This window comes from Hylaeus anthracinus, unplaced genomic scaffold (assembly GCF_026225885.1).
Source record: "Hylaeus anthracinus isolate JK02 unplaced genomic scaffold, UHH_iyHylAnth1.0_haploid 11981, whole genome shotgun sequence".
Taxonomy (NCBI): Eukaryota; Metazoa; Arthropoda; class Insecta; order Hymenoptera; family Colletidae; genus Hylaeus; species Hylaeus anthracinus.
The window spans coordinates 1,915,193-1,934,825 of NW_026534329.1; the positions used below are offsets into that span (position 1 = coordinate 1,915,193).

The 19,633-nt window shown below is 39.1% G+C and overlaps 4 protein-coding genes across 4 annotated transcripts in view; 3 read left to right on the plus strand and 1 right to left on the minus strand.

The window, feature by feature from the left end:
• LOC128885570 (uncharacterized) overlaps window positions 1-1,725 on the plus strand; it is a 143,449-nt gene extending 141,724 nt beyond the window's left edge. The window contains exons 9-15 of the mRNA XM_054139669.1: window positions 11-206; window positions 297-646; window positions 712-880; window positions 942-1,016; window positions 1,084-1,212; window positions 1,279-1,443; window positions 1,522-1,725. Coding sequence (XP_053995644.1) covers window positions 11-206; window positions 297-646; window positions 712-880; window positions 942-1,016; window positions 1,084-1,212; window positions 1,279-1,443; window positions 1,522-1,629 — 1,192 coding nt within the window. The 3' untranslated portion in view covers window positions 1,630-1,725. The remainder of the gene's footprint in view (window positions 1-10; window positions 207-296; window positions 647-711; window positions 881-941; window positions 1,017-1,083; window positions 1,213-1,278; window positions 1,444-1,521) is intronic.
• Window positions 1,726-1,779: 54 nt separating this feature from the next.
• LOC128885771 (uncharacterized) lies at window positions 1,780-6,979 on the minus strand. The gene is made up of 2 exons (XM_054140025.1): window positions 5,661-6,979; window positions 1,780-3,884 (listed from the first exon to the last, which is right to left on the minus strand). The coding sequence occupies exon 2, from the start codon at window positions 3,872-3,874 to the stop codon at window positions 2,429-2,431; it is 1,446 nt and encodes a 481-aa protein (XP_053996000.1). The 5' UTR covers window positions 3,875-3,884; window positions 5,661-6,979; the 3' UTR covers window positions 1,780-2,428.
• A 27-nt stretch (window positions 6,980-7,006) lies between these two features.
• LOC128885772 (G-patch domain and KOW motifs-containing protein) lies at window positions 7,007-9,281 on the plus strand. The gene is made up of 5 exons (XM_054140027.1): window positions 7,007-7,339; window positions 7,521-7,881; window positions 7,955-8,058; window positions 8,167-8,474; window positions 8,680-9,281. The coding sequence occupies exons 1-5, from the start codon at window positions 7,197-7,199 to the stop codon at window positions 9,183-9,185; spliced, it is 1,422 nt and encodes a 473-aa protein (XP_053996002.1). The 5' UTR covers window positions 7,007-7,196; the 3' UTR covers window positions 9,186-9,281.
• A 24-nt stretch (window positions 9,282-9,305) lies between these two features.
• On the plus strand, window positions 9,306-12,284 carry LOC128885773 (omega-amidase NIT2). The gene is made up of 6 exons (XM_054140028.1): window positions 9,306-9,490; window positions 9,602-9,748; window positions 10,696-10,880; window positions 11,041-11,209; window positions 11,677-11,910; window positions 12,095-12,284. Exons 1-6 carry the CDS (start codon window positions 9,445-9,447, stop codon window positions 12,184-12,186), a joined length of 873 nt encoding a protein of 290 aa, XP_053996003.1. The 5' UTR covers window positions 9,306-9,444; the 3' UTR covers window positions 12,187-12,284.
• The last annotated feature ends 7,349 nt before the right edge of the window (window positions 12,285-19,633 follow it).

Below are 19,633 nucleotides of genomic sequence, written 5' to 3' on the forward strand. Positions count from 1 at the left end.
TTCTCCACAGGTCCTTGGCAAGTGTAAAAGCAGAAGCTCGCAGAGAGAACGAAAGTTTACAAGACAGAATCATACGCATCTGCACGTCTGTTTTGGAAAATTTCGGTCCTCGTACGTTGTCCGAGAAAAGAGGCAACAGTTATCAATTCAAGTGTCGCACACGCCTGAAGAGCCACAAAAAGATTTCGAGCAAGCTGCATAAGAAGGTAAATGATCTGATACGAACCTCGAAATCGAACGTTTAAGCGCAGAAACATGTTAACCGTGATAGACAAGGTTCGTTTCGATTTTGTCAGCTGCGGAAGGCAGTGGCGAGATCGAGCAAATTGAAATGGGAATTGACGAAGGTGAGGCGAGCGTTGGAAAACAAAACGAAGAAGTGCGAAACCATCAGCAAGTGCTTCGACAAGCTGAAAGAAGACATGGATGTTGCAGAGGGCAACTTGAATAAACTCATATCGGAAAACCTAGCGCTAAGAAAGAGCATGGAGGACACGCGGGAATGGATGGAGCGTAATATGGGAAAGGAGCACCACGAGAAAACCAACGCTGCTCATTTTCGAGACATGCAGAGGAGCAGGGAGCTGACGAACCTGAAGAAGAAGAGCGAGGAAGACTTTAACACTATCGCTCAACTTCGTAACAAGTGAGACATAAACGAAGCTGGTGTTAGAAAAAGAATGTAAATAAATGTATTCGTAAATACTTCAGACTATTGCGATCAGAGTCAGCGAACGCCAACAAGGGATTCCTACTGAACAGTTACAAAAGTCAGCTTTCAGATCTGAACAAGGAAAAGAATCAACTCCTGTCGAAGATAAGTACCTTGGAGAACGAGATCACCGCCGCGAAAACCAGTAGCTCGCAATTAAAAGCGAAAGTACATATTCCAAGCAAAAATCTTGTTTAGTTCATCCCTGTCGATTAACCATGTTTAACAGATTTCAGTTCTGAACAATGAGAAGGATAAGTTGCTATCTGACAACGAGAAGTCGAAGACAGACGTGGCGGAAAAGGTAAGGATATATAATTTTATACCGCTATTTCTACAAATTTGGAATGTTAATTGTACATCCTATTAAGAAATGCGAAGAAACGATGCAGCAGGAAACTAATCTCATGAAAGCCAGGTACGAAGAAACGATCAAATCTATAAAAATGAAAATGATGACCGCAGAGGATCGGAACATGGAATACTCGAAAGCTATAAGGGTACATTCGAATTAAGTGAAAATTTTATATTAATAAAATCCATTAACCTGTATTATTTTCAATTAGGATTTCTTGAAGAAAATTTACGACTATCGCGGAGGCCCTGATACACAGAGGAGCTTGAAAGAAGACGAGGCTAGCGAAAAACAGGCCCACGAAACCGCCTGTAATATTTTAAACATGTCACCGGAAGAACTGTCCGGCTTCATCAATGGAAAAACATTCAATTCGGTAATTCTCTTTTAAAAATTCACACTTTGATAATACAATATTATTATTCTCTAATACCGCGATGAAAACTTCTAACAGATTAACTCTTGGATAATCGAGTTGAACCGAATTCTAGGAAAAAATAATTTCTATGAAAGTCTGTCAAAGTTCTTGTTCAGAAAAACGCTGAAGAAAATGAAAACGTAACGCGTAATCGAAAGGAGAACAGTTCCATAAATATTTTTCAAAATCGTTCAGCTGTATATTGGTTGTTTCAAAGAATTAAATACACGATTCTAATCATTCCTGTGAATATTTGCTTTAGTTTTTTATATTAACTCGTTAAATATTTCTAAAGGAATTCAAATTGGGTAAGTTTCTTTAGACAATGTATTTGGTACAATGAAGAGTATACTTATAGAGTCGCTATGATAACATAGTAGAAAATATTAATGCGATCGACGTTCCTCTTTAAATAAAGTGCGTGAAACGCCACGAGTAATATGTTTATAGTTCATAAATAGCGATAAATAAGTAGGAAAATGAACGGAGATTCCGTAAATCACAATACGTTTAATTATACTTTGCACTTGTAAAGCAAGTACGATTTCCTAGCGTCCTGAATGATATACGAACATACTCGATACTCTCAACCAAAATTACGTAGAAAAAAAGTTTCGTATCAAAGTAAAACAGTGATCAAAAATTTCTTCTCAAAATTACCTATTCCAATCGGGTCCATGAAAGAATCGACTCAGGTAGTGGAAAGAGTTACACAAAATAATCGTCTGATGCCAACGTTTACAAGCATTGTACGATTTTTTAATCTTCCTGAAAAATGTAATGAAAGTTGGCTCGGAAGAGGTAAACGTAGAAAGAAGGATGAAACTTTTGGTTCGTTCTAATATAACAAAACAAATTCTTTCTGTCAGGAGGAATGACAGATCACTCGAGTCAATTCTTCCATCGATTCAACTGTAAATTGTGAAAAGAATTCGTTCAGGATTCAATTGTCGCTCTGAAGTTCGCTGGAGCCAGTAGCATCCGGCGCTTTCTGCAGCTGTGCGCTCTGGAATCTCTCGTATCCGTTATTCTCCCCGAAGATCTTCCTTCCAGGGATCCTTTCATCGTCTTTTACGCTGACCTCAGTCCCGATCTGCACTGGCCAAGGCAGTTTCCCATCGTTCCTAACCGAGATCTGATTAGCCAACTTCCTATCGGTGCTCTGATCGAACGGGTCGTTGTTTCGAAGACTCTCCAGCGTCGTTTTGCGTCGACTCTCGTCATCGGGATAAGAGTAAGTTCGATCTGCGAAGCTGGATCTCTTTGCATAGTTATCGTAACCGTCGTACAGGTGTCTGTATCTGTATCTGCTAGGGTCCACGTTCCCTGGAATGCGTTTATAGGAGCCATCCCTCGAAACTGGCGTTCTGGTCGCGTCGTAGGGCCTGGGATAGTTTCTGAGATCCACTGGCTTCCTGACGATCTCTGGGAGCGTCGCATAGTAGATGATCCTCTTGGGTTTGGGGGTGGGTCTGCTTCTTCCGTAGAGGTCCATATCCTCGTCCCTGTATCGATCGTAGTAATAGGAGTAATCCTGAGGCAGACGCATGTAGAAGTCTCTCTCCATCCTATAACGGTCGGGATAGTAGTAGCTGTATCCACGACGGTAGGCCAGAGGGTCGTAGTCCCGTTCTCTCACGGCGTTTCTGTACCAGGGGAAGTCGTACTCGTCGTACCCTCTGGTCACGGGCATATCTCGTGCTTCTCGATGATCGTAGCTCCTCCTGTGATGACTGGTCACGAAGTCAGCGCGTGGAGCGTGGTAGCTTCTAGCATTTGAAGTGTCCTCGTCGTCCATTGTCTGTTGGATCATCTGGTCCAACCCACCGCGACGGGAGAACTCTACGGATAGCGGCTGAGTCGAGACCTGAGACCAAGTCTCCGGTGAGCTCAATCGAACCTCTCTAACGTTCTTCGAACTGGCGATCTGCTCCATTTTTGTCTCGTTTTCCGCGTCACGACGAACTCTGGACATGCCTTTCACTTCTTTTACATCTTTCAGCGAATCTCCGCTGTTCTCTGGCCGTAGAACCGTCATCACGATTCCCGCCTTGAAGACTTTGTCCTCGAATACATCGCCAGCTTCGTCCCGATTTTCGTGTAGCTTGCGCGAAACTGAGGCGTCCTTTGAGAAATGCTCGGATAGAGCAAGATTTTTTGGTTCGATTTTATCGAATTTTGAGACCCTCTGGGCGGTTTCCAGAGGGTCTAGACGTCCCACGCCGCTCACGCTGCGAACTTCAAACGCGGAAGCGTCGGAGCGTGGCCACGACGAGTGACTCCAATGATCGTTAGCCTGAGGAAGAACCTGCCATGCTTTGCCTATCCCTGTTGCGTTGATTTCCGTTAGTAGCGATAGCAACGGGAAGATTTTGAAGAGCAGACGCATGTTTGTTTATCTAGAAGAAACGGGGACAATGTCAGCATTCGGTTAACAGAATTATAAATACCACATAGTCTATCTATGGAGGGAATTCTTTGTTAGTAGCGGTGTAAACATGGTCGTGTGTTTAAATGACAGTCGAAGCTTTCACCGAAACGGTAGGATTCTAAAAACACGACGACAGACGTTTAATGACCGTTCCGTCCGGTAACCACGCAGTCAGATGAGATCGTCCTCGGCTGTGGAACCGCCAGTGCCCGATTCTCCATAACAAATATAATTTCCCAGCCGTTTCCGCGGTATTATACCCAGTTCCGGGCAACACGTAGATCCGGTCGCTTGATTGTTCACTCGACTACATTTACGGTGGCATTCTTCCACGTGAAATCGAACTAGAATTCGAGTTGCTAATAGACTAGGCGACCATTTGGGCTCGGGCAACGACGAAACAGGGAGAGTTCAATGCACCATCGGATGCTCATTCCGGTTACGAAATTTTCTATGAGAATTGTCAGTCTATGCGTTGAAATCGTGTCTGTTTATAATCGACAAAAATTCTTCTAAAAAACACTGACTCTTGTAACAAGACAATGTTGAAACGGAAAGTAATCTAATTTCATTTACTTTATTGGCTCTTAAGAATCATAAAGAAACACTGCTTTCAGAAATGTATATTAAAATAATGTAATCTACGTATATGTAATAATATACACCTCTTAAAGCAGTAATGAATCTACTTGGAAAGTCCTCGATTTGAAAAAAAGGTGCACTCAGGTTATCTCATCTTCATTATCTCTGATTCATTTAGAAGTCGATGAACCGTGTCGATTTGGATACGACGGGAACCAGGGAGGTCTGAAAGCAAGTATGCGCATGCATGCTCGTTGGGTTCACGCGTGTGCTTCTTACATGGTATGAGGAACCGAAGCTACGTTGCAGCCTCGAAAAAAAGACGAACGAGGAAGTAAAGAATAGGACTTCTTAGGTACGTTAGCATAGCGGAACAAATCTTCAGGAGGATCTTCTCCGTTAGCATAGGCATCGCACGGTTGTGCTCTCTGTTTTACAGTTAGCAGTCGCACGCGGACCGTTTTGTTTTGCAATTACATTTCGGTCTGTCTTTTAATTGCTAGGTCTGGGAATGAGATTTCGGCGATGGGGAACGATAATTGGCGAGCAACAGCTGAGAAGTACCGTAAGGTCGTGGGAGTTGTGAATCGGTCTAACGACTTATCAATAGAACGATGACAATCGTAATTAAACGATCTTATGGGGACAATTAATCACGCCATTTTTCGTTGATAATACGCGTTTCGAATCGAAGTATCGCCTAAATGAATTCACGAGTCTTTGAACAATATTCTAGATGGGAATAATTTGCATTTACGTTTATAAAATATAAACAAGATTTCAGGTCCATTAATTCGTTTAGAGTCCATTTCAAGCACTATTTTAATGTAATCCATACTATTGCATCGGATTACATGAATTGTACACGAACGAATCGTATCGCAAAGATATTGTCGAAATTAAAACTCAAAAATATGAGAACACTTCGTCGCAATAACTGTCTGAAAAGGTATTAAATTGATTCATGAATTTCACTACATCGTTGGAATCCTATTTTATTAAAATCGTATAAGAATAACTTCCATTGTATACCACCGATTTATTAAAAACGCCAAGTGTCCACATATTTTTAATCGGTAGTGCACGAAACAGGGACGAGATAGGATGTGAAAACGATGCACGAAAGAAAAGTCAATTGTTAAAAATGAGAGACAAAGTTTACCTGAATCCCAGAATGTCAGCGGCTTCGGGATGTCGTTGACTGTCCGAAGCTACTACGATTACTACGCTCCGCGAACTACGGCTTCCCGGTTTACCCTGGCTTCGTATCTGCATACCGTGCTGTTGTCGTTGAAACACGCTCACCCCTCTACCTCGGGACACCTTAACTACCGTTCTCAATTGGTCGCCGTTTTTAACTGTAGTTCTTTCACCGAAAGATAGACAAGTAAATGGCTTCCTCGGCGACGCGCCAAAAGGATCGAAGAACATCGTTTAACCAAGTTTATCGAAACGGGTAGAATAACGGGTTACCCCGACACCTTTTACGCTGGAATTATAGAAAACCCGTTTCCAAGGAACGTGCGACGAGAACCTCGCATCTTTTTCGATTGCACGTGCAAAGATACATCGATAGATCACGATGGGCAAATTTTGGGACGACTGGAATGTTCGCGACGATTTTTGAGGAACATTCGAAGGCAGCAGAGTTACATTTCGATGTACATTAAGTGAATTGTAGAGGTGTCGTTCTGTTTCACAACCTTCCTACATCTTTTACGCAACGTGAACATTTTCCAAAACTTCTCAGATTTTTCGGTGTAAAACGTTTGAATGTGTTTCAATATGTTCAAAGAGTTATCTGAGCCGGGCATGAATGTTTTTTCATCGAGTGAATTTTTTCAAGATCTGTATAAGTGAAAATCTGAAGGGGTGGAGTGCCACACCCCAAACAAGTTCTTTGGCAACGTACAATCATAACGAACGAAAAACATTGTCGCTAAAATTGTTATCGCAGGAATCATCAATGTGTGTACAAGCAATCGTTTTCACTTTGCCTTTTTATAGACTAATTTATCGAGTATAAAGAAAAAGCGGAATGGAGAGTGCGTGGGCAGAAAATAGAATGGAGCTGAATGAATTGCGAGCAACATAATAGATAATAGCGCTGTCATGCGCTGCGGTGCATAAATTAGGGTAGAATCAAAAGCCTGTAGTACAAGGATAACGACAAATAAAAGTTCTCCATGTACCAACAATTTATTATGTAACAAATTCTAGAAGTAAAATCATTTAATTGCCCCAGTGACTATTTAATTATGTTTCAGAGTTTGGTAAATGTTGAGAAAAGAAAATTCATTATAATTTGACACCTCGAAGAAGAAGTTTTGTAAAATCACAGGTGTACCCTAATTTTGTATTATTTTATGCAGATCCACGTCTCTCGATTCCCTTTCAATTGATCAATTATTTCGCAGCGCATTGCGAACGTCCCTTTAAGAAATTCAGCCAATCAAGCCACGGCTCCAAGGGAAACGATCGTTTCATGTAAATGCGTACAATCTGCTAGTGACTTTTCAACGTTACGTTTTCGTGAACGTTCGTGGACGTAGTACTTCAAAGATGTTTAAATAATTCGCAATTTTCTCTAAATCGATTAATGAAACGTAGTCTTTGGTCGATGTAAATAGTTTAAGCGGATATTTATTTATAGTTTAGATGTATTAATTATAGTCTGAGTGTTGTGATTACGGAAAAAATGGCAGAGGAGGGAAAGAAGATATCGTTTGGTTTCGCAAAATCACTTAAGAAACCTATTTTAAAGACTACTTTGGTGTCACAGCAACCAAAGAAGATCGATTATATCGAGTGTCTCGATGAGAAGAATATTAAAGTTATAGGGTAGGTTAAACAGTGGTAATTTACATGAATATGTAACCTAAACTTAACCTATACAAATAACCACACAATGAACATGTTTTTTGTTTACATCTTTGTAACAGTCGTTTATAATATACTCCATTAAGGAAGGTCTTACTATTAATGAATCATTAATTTACAAGAGAAATGTTTCTCATTCCAGCGAAGAAGAGAAAAAGGAAGAACCTCTTGTTATTCCTCTGTTGGGTTCAAAGACCTGGCATGATAGGATTGTTAATAAAATCGATGCTGATATTTTCGAACCCAAGGTAATAAAGGAGGAAATAGAAGATGTTAAACAGGAAGGAAAACCAGAGTTGACAAATGGAAACACATTGCCAAAAGATAATTTGATAATAAAGCAAGAACCAGGAGAAGATAGCGAAAGTAAAACTGCTACTTTAGAAGAACAAGCAGCTAAAGAAATTATTGAAGATCTTAAGTCTAATGAAAAACAACAAACTGAAACAAACTCGTTAACTTTACCAGTGGTAGAGGATCAATCACTGAGAGGCACAGAACAGGTATATCGTTGTTACATCTTCTGTATTTTTCTTTCTATTTATAATACAACAAGAATCATTTTACTTTTTTCAGTCTTCATTAGAAGATTATGAAAAAATTCCTGTTGATGCTTTTGGAGTAGCAATGCTGCGAGGAATGGGGTGGCAACCCGGAAAAGGCATCGGTAAAAATGAGAAGTACGCGCTTTATTTTAAATGAAATTGTCGCTGTATGTTTAATATATATATTAGAAGATTCTTGGAGAACTTTGTTCACTCTATAAGTTCGGTTTATTATCATTGCAGGATTGTGTCAGCTGTTATACCAGAATTACGTCCAAAAGGCATGGGTCTCGGAGCAGACAAACTAACATTACAGAAAAAAAGTACAGATTCTAAAAAACAAGGGGAAGAACTTAAAATTGAAAAAGGAACCTTTGTGAAAATTATAGCTGGAAAACAAAGCAACAATTATGGTCAGATAGAGGGATTCGACGATGATGCAGGAAGACTTATAATAAAACTAGCTCTTGGGGGAAATATTATATCCGTCAATGAATTCATGGTGCAACCAGTAACTAAGTCCGAGTATTCGAAAAATGCAAAAGTTCTAAGTTAGTACGACCAGTTACTTTCCATTAAGAGACTTTTAAAACAAACAAGACCAGGCTGATATTTATAGAAAATTATTTAAAAATGTAAATGAATTTTTGAAGTTAGAAACTTCTACAGGATTTGTTTTAAAAGTCTCTATTTTTCATAAAACATACGATAAATATAGAGATTTTAGCCTTTAGTATGTTATGGGGTTGATTTCAGATGCGAAGAAGTATGAAGAGTACAAAGACAAAGAAACCAAGGATATCAAGCATAAAACAGTTAAGAAAAGAGCATCAACTTCTCCTGAACAATCTGAAAGTAGCGAAGATGACAACAAAAGTACTGCTGATGAAAAAAAAAAGAAAGATACTAGGCATAAAAGGGAGAAACATAGCAAAATAGATGAAAAAAAATCGAAAAGTAGGAAAAGACACTCAGACTCTGAGAGCAATGACGATAGCACTAGTGATCATGGGAAAAAAAGGAGGAAAGAGAGGAGCAGATCTGGTAGCAGCGACTCCTACGAATTAAAAAAGGCGAAAAAATCAAAAAAATTGAAGAAGCACAAGAAACGTGACAATTCCTCGGAAAGGACTAGTAAGAAGCATAAGAAAAAGGATAAAGAAAGGGAGAAAACGAGGGACAGAAAATCAAGAGATTCTATGGACAAACGAAAACATAAAAAACGAAGAAGATCAAAATCTCGATCTTCCAGTAGACGATAACACTTTACAGAGAAGCTCTGGTGTTTTACTTTCGTGAAAAATTGTACAATTTTGTTTATACGCATTTTATAATAAAAACTTATTTTTACAAATGTATGTTCTTCCCCCAGTTCATTAAAAGATCCTACAGTAAGTATAAGTTGATGTATTGAAATCGTTATTTTTAACTAGTTATATTACTAGATTGCAATTATTTGGAAATATGGAAATATGCTTACGTAATACTTGATAATGAGCGTACATAACCTTAAAGAGTATCATGCTACGAACGAACATCGTGAAACAAGGACTGCGGACAATGTCGAGTACGTACACTTATTTCTTTCTAGAATATTGCACACGAAATACATGAATTTCGTATGTAGAAGGTATAATATGGTACGAAAAGTGTTTGATTTTTCTAATATTCTTTTCAGCACTTCGTTTGGCACTAGTACAGCTCGCCGTTGGCGAAAATAAAACTACGAATGTACAACGAGCAATTTCGTACATCGAACGCGCGAAGCAACAAGAGGCTGACATTGTAGCTCTACCTGAATGCTTCAATTCACCATACGGAACATGTAATATTCTTTTATCATTCTTTATACTTAATATATTTTTTTTTAAATTGATTTTTACTTACAAAAATGCACTTACCACATCGCTTGAGTTTGCTCGCGTGAACTGGAGATGATTCGTTGAACGAGAGAGTAAGGCCATGATGCTTCTTTCTTCATTTCTGCTTCTAATTATCACGTTTCTTGTCAAATACTCACTTTTGATAACGTTAAGCACTTTAGGATAGCAAAGAAGGTTCATTTTGGTAATTTTGATGAATATTATTAGGTATTTGTGATAATTTTTGTCGAGAGAACGACGCTGCACAAAATCCTCTTCGCACTTTGAAATGTACCGACGAAGTCGTTGAGTGACTCGAATATGGCGGTAAACTGAATTGAATATAATTTAAATACTATTTTAATACTGTTCGATTATTAATTAACTGAATATTCATAGTATTTAAATAATGTGATATGAATTATAAATTAAGTGTCTGAAGTTTGAGAAATTAATTCTGAATTTAAATAATCGAGTATAGACATAGTCGTGTTAGAACATTGTATTCAAATGTTTCTGGTTAGATTGATAATCTATCCAGAAAAAGATTATACTTTCTTATAACAAAACGTTTTCTTAATTAATCAAAATTAAGAAAGGTTTAATCGAATAGAATAAGAACGCAATTTTGTTGAATTCATGAATTTAATATTCATCTTGAAGTTTTGTTTTGAATTTGATGTACTTGCAATTTCTGGCGCTAAGCTTAAAATATTCAAACTTAAAATTATCGATCTAAAGATAATTCATAATTGAAAATAATAAAAATATATATTGTTTACTGTTCTCAAATGGAAAAACTTGCATTTATATATTTTTATGTCCCTATAATTGCAACGAAAAGAGTTGAAAGCTTTTTGTCAAAGAGGTTTGATATATATTTCTTTTTTATTCATGTTTCTCGACGTAGCACACTTTGCAAAATACGCTGAGAGCATTCCCAACGGCGAAACAAGTATCGCACTTTCAGAAGCGGCCAAAAAGAATAAACTGTATGTGATCGGTGGTACGATACCTGAAAGAGAAGCCGATAAACTGTACAATACGTGCACCATTTGGGCGCCTGATGGTACTCTGATAGCGAAGCACAGGAAGGTAAGCAAATCTTGCTTTTGTTCCAACGAACTTAGACACAGTGGGGAGGGGGGGAGGGGGGGGAGGGGGTATCATTTTCTTCCACTGTGTAAATAAATCCTCGATAAAGTAACAGAGATAGTATCGATTTAATAAAATAGAATAACAACTCTGTTATAAGATGCATTTATTCGACATCGACATCAAAGGGAAAATGACTTTCCGTGAGAGCGATTCGTTGAGTCCCGGCGATTCGTTAACGATGTTCGAGGCGAAGGGGTGCAAAATAGGTGTTGGCATTTGCTATGACATCAGGTTCGAAGAAATGGCACGCCTTTACCGAAACAGAGGTATAGTGAACGTAAAAAGTTAACGTAAAATAACCGTATTATTGGTGTAAGCCAGATACACGGGTGTTAAAGGATGATCCGCTTATGTTCTATACAGGGTGGGGCATTTACGACAGGTCACCCGAATAAATCGTTTATTTTTATAGATGGAAAAGAATGTTTAAGGCAGAATTTATAGTTATTTTGTGGAGAAGGCAGAAGCATAGTTTAGCATAGTGCAAAGGGATTGCCTATCTTTAAAAATAAACGAGTTATCCGCGTGGCCTTATATGGCTCACCCTTATTAAAAATACAAGTATAATAGCAATTCAATGTCATGCTTGAAATAAAGCTAAGGTAGGCAAATATGTGAATTGCTTCCATAGAGGACCATCGGGGGTTAAAGTAAGTCGCGGAACGCGGACTGAGAAATTACTGTAATAGCCAGGGTATTCGGAGTGTACATATTTCCTATTTCTGTGGGTCAGGTTGCCAAATGCTGATATATCCAGCAGCGTTCAATATGACCACGGGACCACTGCACTGGTCGTTGCTGCAGCGTTCCAGAGCAAATGACAATCAATTATACGTCGCTTGCGTATCACCAGCTCGTGGTTCTCCGCCTGGTTACGTCGCGTGGGGGCATACCCAGTTAACCAACCCTTGGGGAGAAATTCTTCACGAGCTAGATGCCGTCGAGGACATGGTTGTCGCCGATATAGGTAAATTGCCACTTTACACCGATACATGGGACCCGTTGGCTAACGTATTTTCACTCTCGTTAATTTATCGACTCCTTCTCGTCTATTTCGACGACGTCATTGCGCCCAATTACTACAATACTATTTATTATAATATGTTCGTATGGTTGCCTGATAAAAATGGCTTAATAATATTTTCTTTCAGATCTGAAGATCGTTGATGAAGTGAGAGCTCAAATACCCACGTTCTCTCAGAGGCGTACGGATTTATACGACACCGTTTGGAAAAAGGATTGAAGCGGATAATTTTAAACGTGCTAAAGAACAATCTTTGCAACGATATTTTTTGTACTAAATAAAATATGAAACATATAATTAATTAAAATTGAAACTTACTTACCTGTGAATGATTTAATTCCTTCATTCTCACATTTGTTTAAAGACTTGTTTAATAATTCAAGAATAAAAGGGTTAAGGAGGTAGATGGGATAAAAAAAACAGTGGCCCTTAGATTGCTTTCAATATATTTAATATAGATCGAATGAATTATTATAATTTGTAATAGGTTCGGAATGATTACTCATACATAAAAGGCCCCTCGATGTTAAAACGATGTAATCACAATCAAAGGTAGTTACGTATCATAGCAATATTAAATCTATCGTCTAAATATTTAAACTGAAATAGATTAATAATTCTCTTTACATGTAAACGTTAATTTAAAGTACAAGCTTAGAGAAATTGGTCGATTAATCACGATTAATATACAGTTTTCTCGACGGAAAGGTCAAAGAGCAAAAGTGCGATGCCGTTGAAACCCAGAAACGCCACTTCTGGTCGTCAGCTAGAAATGGTTCGTGCTCTGTACCTTGACGAAGGTAAAGGGAGACACGAACGATTCCCTGTGCGCCTTGCATCGACGAATTGGGTCAGAAATGACCCGGGACGCTGTGCTTTCCAATCAGACTCACAGAGGTTACACTATCCTCGTATCTCTGTGTACAGTTCTCGTTGGACGCGTTACATATCTTTGCCAGAAACTCCTCGACGAAAAAAGAAGCAATCGATTCGAGTAACGAACGTTCTCGAACGACACAGCGTGCCCCAAAAGTCAAGCGGTCCGGAATCGAATCCCTTGTTACGAGGACAACTTTTCAACTCACTTACTCGCATGAGAAATGGGCAAAATCCATATCGTGATCAAAATGATCCTGTATTAATAAAAATTGTGACATTGTTGATTATTCTGTATCAAGAATTTAGAATGTTCAGACCAATGAAGAAATACATTTTAAAGTCGAATTTTTGTATACCTTTGGTTATTCATTGCTGATAAATATTCTCTTTTAAAATCTAACTGTTTTATGTATACGTTCACTTGAACCGCGTGACTTTTGTGATTTTTTAGGAATTATGGTAATATCTTAATCGGAAACGGGCTTAAGTATCGAGCGCGAATGGCTCGGTTTACTTTACTTTTAAATAAAAAATAAATACTTTGGGAGACTCCGCGCTCGCGCGAAGTCTTCGTTTATTTTTCTTTTAAAGCCAACCATCTCGCGCATACCCTATACTCCCTTATCGCAGGTTTTACTTTAAATCTGCAATGCGTCTATTTACAATTTAAATTTACCCCGACCATCCGTTGAATCGACAGCCCTTTATAAATACGTAATGAATGCGGAACGTGCCTATCTGCCGCGGGGCTCTGACGTTCGCGCCGTCAATTTGGTACACGTGATCGTCGATTCCATCGAGGCATCCCGTGTTTAAAGGAAGGAAAATTTAAGAGAGGATTAACGAGATTAAAAAAGATGCGCTCATAGTGCTAAAAAAGTCGCTGTCTCTTTCTAATTGCAAAAATTAATGCAATTAAAAACGCAGGTAGACGGTACAGAGTTATTATCCAGAGCGACGTATGCGTCGATCGTAGTGCCCTCGAAGACATTATCTCGCGATAAAATAGAGATGATCTATTGTCGCGGCATCATAGATACTGGACGTTAAGCTCGGACTGGATTTGGACACAGTGGACAATTAATTAATACCCTGTACGACGAGTAGAGGATCCTGAATTGACAACTCCTCCGATCTTTCGAAGAACATAGCGATACCATCGTATGGACGAAACAAAATTTGTATAAAATATGCCAAACATATTTCCGAAATCAAAGAAACAAATTGGTCAAGATTGTTAAGATCGAAAAAGAAAGAATTACCAAGAATTAAAATAGCATTTCACGTCCCATAAATTAGACCAAGTACTCGTCGTTTATGAAGACCTCGAGAGTTTGACTTAATAACCCTTAGAATGAGAAAGTTTCGGTGCTATTCATCGTATTAAAATGTCACTGGTAAAGTTATATCGTTAAAATCTTATCATTTCTAAAAGAAACTCTAATACACTTTGAGATGTAATTCTTTTTAAAACTTTATCGGTTTACAAGAAATCGTATACATGAAGATGGAATAAATCCAGAGTCGTGAGTGTCGAAACATTGAGCCTCGCGACACCTGCCCAAGGCCTTGCCGTTTTATTTTCCCGCGAAGCATGCACGAATTAAAATCGCTGCACGCTGAGCAAAGAAGGGTGCTCGACGAACGTGGGCGTTAAAACGACAAAATCTTTCCTGAGAAAAAAAAAACAGAATTAAGTGGGAAACCAGAAAAATACCCTGGAAGTTGTATGCGTGAGGAATAGCGCATAGGGTGTCACATTTTAGTCATTGTTCTCTGTTGACCTCACTGCAATTTGTGGCAGCAGTAAAAAAAAAAAAAAAACAGTTATTGCTTCCTTGAATTTACAAAACATAGAAAGAACAATATTAAAAGTACAACTATCTAAATAATTTTTGTCAACGATATGCAATGATTTATACACAACGACAAAGTGAATTTGAAAGAATGGAGACTTCAAAAGTCCTTCCAGGGTTAAGCCCAGGGTTAAGCTCATAATTTCGGAAGAGCGAATGATTCAACGCTGTTGCGTTTCACAAAGGAAAAATTAGTATACGCCCGAAAGCACGCTTCCTTTCGCTGTCTCCTCTGCAATTTAAATTGCCAGGTACATGCATCGCGGCTGAAATGAAAATTTAACGATTCAAGGAAACCAGTTATTCGCGCGTTAGAGCAACCTCGACGGTTCACCGTTCGCCAGGCCTCGCAAAGGAAATTCGTTGTCCGTTCAATAGAGTCAGAGGCGATGTTCTTTTGCTACGACGCGACGGCTGAAAATTCAGCTCCCGCGAACCGGCTGAATTCGAATTATCCATGCGCGCATGAATAAAACAGAGACTGCGCGAATTCTTTTTTCCACGGTTTCATATACAATTTAATATTTTAATTTTGTCGACGAGACTCGGATTTTTAACGACTGTTCCAGACCTGTTAGCCTCATTAAGACTGCACCTGGAGCGAAAGAAAAAGACGTATGAATAACGCGACGTAGTTACTGTTACCACAGTACCAACATATTCTTACGTATAGTCATGTTGCGGAACAACGAAACCTCATTTACGTTAACGGTGTGGATTACCGTATAATTAAAATAATTCGATCAATCGTTCGCTCGTATTACGATCTCGTTATCGGTAACAATCGAATTGTAATCGTTCCATGATCGGCACTGGACTTTTCTGTGCTCTCATAGCATTGTGACAAGAATTAAACAGGAATATACGTATTGTAACAATTGTCGTAATACCCTTAGAATCGTAATATTATTAATATAGAAAACATATTCAAGCAAGACTTGTTTGAAATTAGATTCGTTCAAACATTGACTACCACAAATCTTCATGTCTTGAAGTGGGTCAGCGTGGATCAGTATTCACGGTCCAGAGTGTTGAATAAAGTTTTGCGTATCGTGCTTGAATCTCCAGGATATATAGACTCGAGCTCTGTAGTTTGACTTTTATTACGAGTCCAGTCACGGTACTATAATAAATATTATCCAACGTTCTTCGCGGTAAACGATGTAAATCAATGTACACCACGCATTAAAGGAAAGTAAAACACTGCAGTTCTGCGTGAAAATTGTATATAGATCAATCGTGAAACTTTAAAATGGATCTTAAAGATGAATCGAGTCCATCACGCGTAATCTGACCTGTATTAGCAGTCCACTAGTTAAATATTATTCAACATCCTAGTCTCGAACCGACTCGTCGTCCACGATTGACCATGATTGCCCTAGCCACCATTAACGTAAATGAAGTCGAATAATTTCTGAAAAGAAGCTCCGTTCTGCGTTCGCGGAAAATCTTCTAGCGTCATCGAGAAATCGCCCCCACGTGATCATTATCGATAATGACACCGCTAACACGGAAAGGAAAGATTCGTTAACGCGGTACTTAACGTGTACGTAATAATATTATTAAAATTGAGTCCGCTGCAACCCTCTCTGTTCTTAAAATTCTATGTTACATATTCAATGAATTATTACTAGACTTAGTTGAGCATGTGCCTATACTCAATCTTTGCTCGATAAGAATCCTCGAGCACGACTATCAATTAAATTCCTAGAGTACATAAATACGGAGCGTGAATGGCGACCTCTAAACTTTCCTTTTGCATTGCTAAATGTCCATCCGCTCCAAAGTATTACGTTTATGATTCCGTATTCCGAGTACCAAGAATATGTACACACGGTGTATGCATCGCGTAATATACACCTCCGTACACGTAGAAAATACGTATAATTCGTTTATAGTGGTTCCTCATGGATGAAGTAAAGTAAATGTAGCTGGTAATAGGAATAAGAACGTTTATCTCTCAACAGATCTAGATGTATTAGCTAACGATACATTTAAGGTATATTTTGAATCAAATATTGAATTCGTATTGAGCAAAGACGTTTCTTATTTCTATTCCACGTGCAATGCAGCTATATTTAGTTCATTTCATCCGATGGTTCAAAGACGTGGCTAATATCCCAAAAAATCTATAATACATATCTGGCTCTGACAGAGTCAACCGGTAGCCGTTGCTGATACGAACATCGATAACACGGAAGTTACAATCGGCACTCCATACTCGTGCTTATAATACTCAAAGGTACAGTGTCCTGATTAGGCGTACGCCGAATTGCACTCGATTAAATATCGATGCGTATCTTTTGTGTCGTCTGTTTGGGTCCTACAAGTTTATTGTTATCGTTTAAAAGTAGCCCTGGTACCGCGATCCATTTCCCTTCCGTCGCGTTTTCTCACTTCAGGAATAATATGTTCGGCCATTGGAAACGCGTAGGCCGTCCAACAAATAGATGGATTGATCGAAATTAATTAAACGATCTCGATCCCATCGCCTTGGCCTGCCGAACAGGCTTTCCTTTCGAGTATGCGTCCAATTCGCACCAACTTCGATAAATCTCGCATACTTACGATCCAACTTTGGAAAACGAGAATCAAGAACGCGCTGAGGCATTTCAAAAGCTGCACCATCTCGTTAAACCACGTTCCCATGTGCGGTGTGGGACTCCCTTAATAGATTCACTTCGCGTGATTTTCACTTGGAAAGTACTGGAGCTCTACTTCTCCAAATATTGCGTGATATTTGAAAAATTGTTGAAATTCAAGGGAACTTGAAAGTAAATACTTGGATGGAATTTAAATTGAAAGATGCTTGTTTAATTTGAGAAACGATGCTTCGAATAAATAGCGCAGGAACGTACGTGGTTTTACGTTAGATGTTTTTCAGAATGTTTTTGAAGGAAATCAGTCTTAGTCCGACTCTTGCGATATCTCAGACGCTTTGAAAAGAGCAAAAGGCGACCAAGCGAAAACAAATTTGTTCGGAAACTTTATCTCGTAGAAGTATTTCTCAGTGAGTCGACAAATCCAAACAAATTTTCCGCTAACCACTTTAAAAATCACGTTGGATATTGGATTGCCAACGAAGGACGGTTGAAAATGAATTTATTTAGAAACTTTATCCCGAAGCAGTGGTTCTCGTAACCTAACCCAACTTCAAGTAATTATTTACAGTTATCAGATCTCCCAAGGCTGGTTTCGCTCAAAGAAAATTGTTCAGTGATCGATAATTGTCGAAGCTTGGGGATCGAGAACCACTACATCGAGTGGAGCTCGCTTAATTGCGTGACACGGATAATTTCATGATAGGCCAAATGAAACCTTACCAGACTAACTATACCGCGTACCTGCGACATAACGTTAGCCAAAAAAAAGCATCGTTCAATTTGCTTACGTGGCTCGCGAATCAAACATTGAAATCGACTGAAATTTCTAAGAATTATGTAACTCAATTAAAATAATTTAAATGAGAGTGATCGTTATCACGGAATTAGGCCCGCGACATTGTCGATTTACGCATCGCTATTGACTTAAAAGAAATAAAAATACAAAGTTCAACTAATCACAACAAGCCAGGAACGCTTCGTTACTGTATAACATGGCGTGTTTGTCTTCATTCTCACCGTTAAGATATCAACGTGAAAGCTAATTACCTTTCCCTGAAAATATTATGTCTAAACATAATTAATTTAATTTCAAGGTTCTTGGATAAAGCTGCTCGTCAGTCCGTCCAACGAAAGTGTCCAAAAAGGGATTCCAAAAGGGTTGAAGTTCATTCAGCCGTGGATGTCGGTACTGAACTTTAAAAGTAGCTTACTGCTAAAGCGTCAAACACTATGCTCGACGAACCCAAGCCTTTCCATCCGATGATCCCGATCGAGATTCGATCGAAACCGCCTCGAGCGAACCTTTCGACGAAAGGGCAATCGACGAAGCTCTAACGATGGGAAGGATCGCTACGTTCGCGTACGTCGTCGACGAACAATTGTTTCTCCCGACCAGACGTCGTTATCACATCTTTGTTATCACGTGAATGAAAAAATAAACCTTTCTGTAGCGCAACCTTCGCCCATAGTCGCCCCCGAAGGGCTGATTATGCAGTTTCGACGGCGACAGCGCACGCCATCGTCCATCAGCCATGAAACGCCTCGGTAAAGAGGATAACGTCGCTATCAGGGACCTTCGTCGAGGAAGGAAGACGACATTTTCGTTCGGACAATTTGCCGCGAATAAAATTCGTTGTAAATGTGTTGCTGGTTGGTCTAATTCGTATCGTTACGACAATTCTCATCCCGATAAAATTCCATTGCATTATTAATTATAGTTTGGACTATGATACAACTATTACTTATAGTTTGGACGAGTTCTTTTGCGATGAATGTACTGTGCAAAGCTGAGACATTGATCTGTGGAAGGCATCGTATTACTTGAGACATTTTCAATGACGTCTGCGATTACGCAAAAATTACTCGACACCGTTTAGTCTCTTTAATCCGTGAACTGACCAAGAAACCAAGTCAACAGAAGAGCTACGAACAATTACAGTTTCTTGCCAGTCTTATCCTTACGAAACCCCATAATAATTTCATCCTGAGTTGTTTAAACTAAAATAAGCGTACCACCCGATCCCCTACAATCCCATCTCAACTGCAAAGGATTAATCAGCGTCCAACTACGATACGAATCGCAAAGTATTCGACAACAAAAAACGAAAGAGCAATTACCTGCAGCCTTCGAAACATGAAACGGTCTCGTGCCTGAGCCCAGTTCCATGATCGCGACGCATTCCTCCTCAAGGGATCATAATCATCCGACTAAACGCGTCGTTTCATCGTCAGCTTGTTACACCCAGCGTTGGATTAAGATCTCGTAGACCCCTGGGCTACAGATACTGTGAGGCCCCCGATAATAATATCAAAAGAAAACAAAAATGG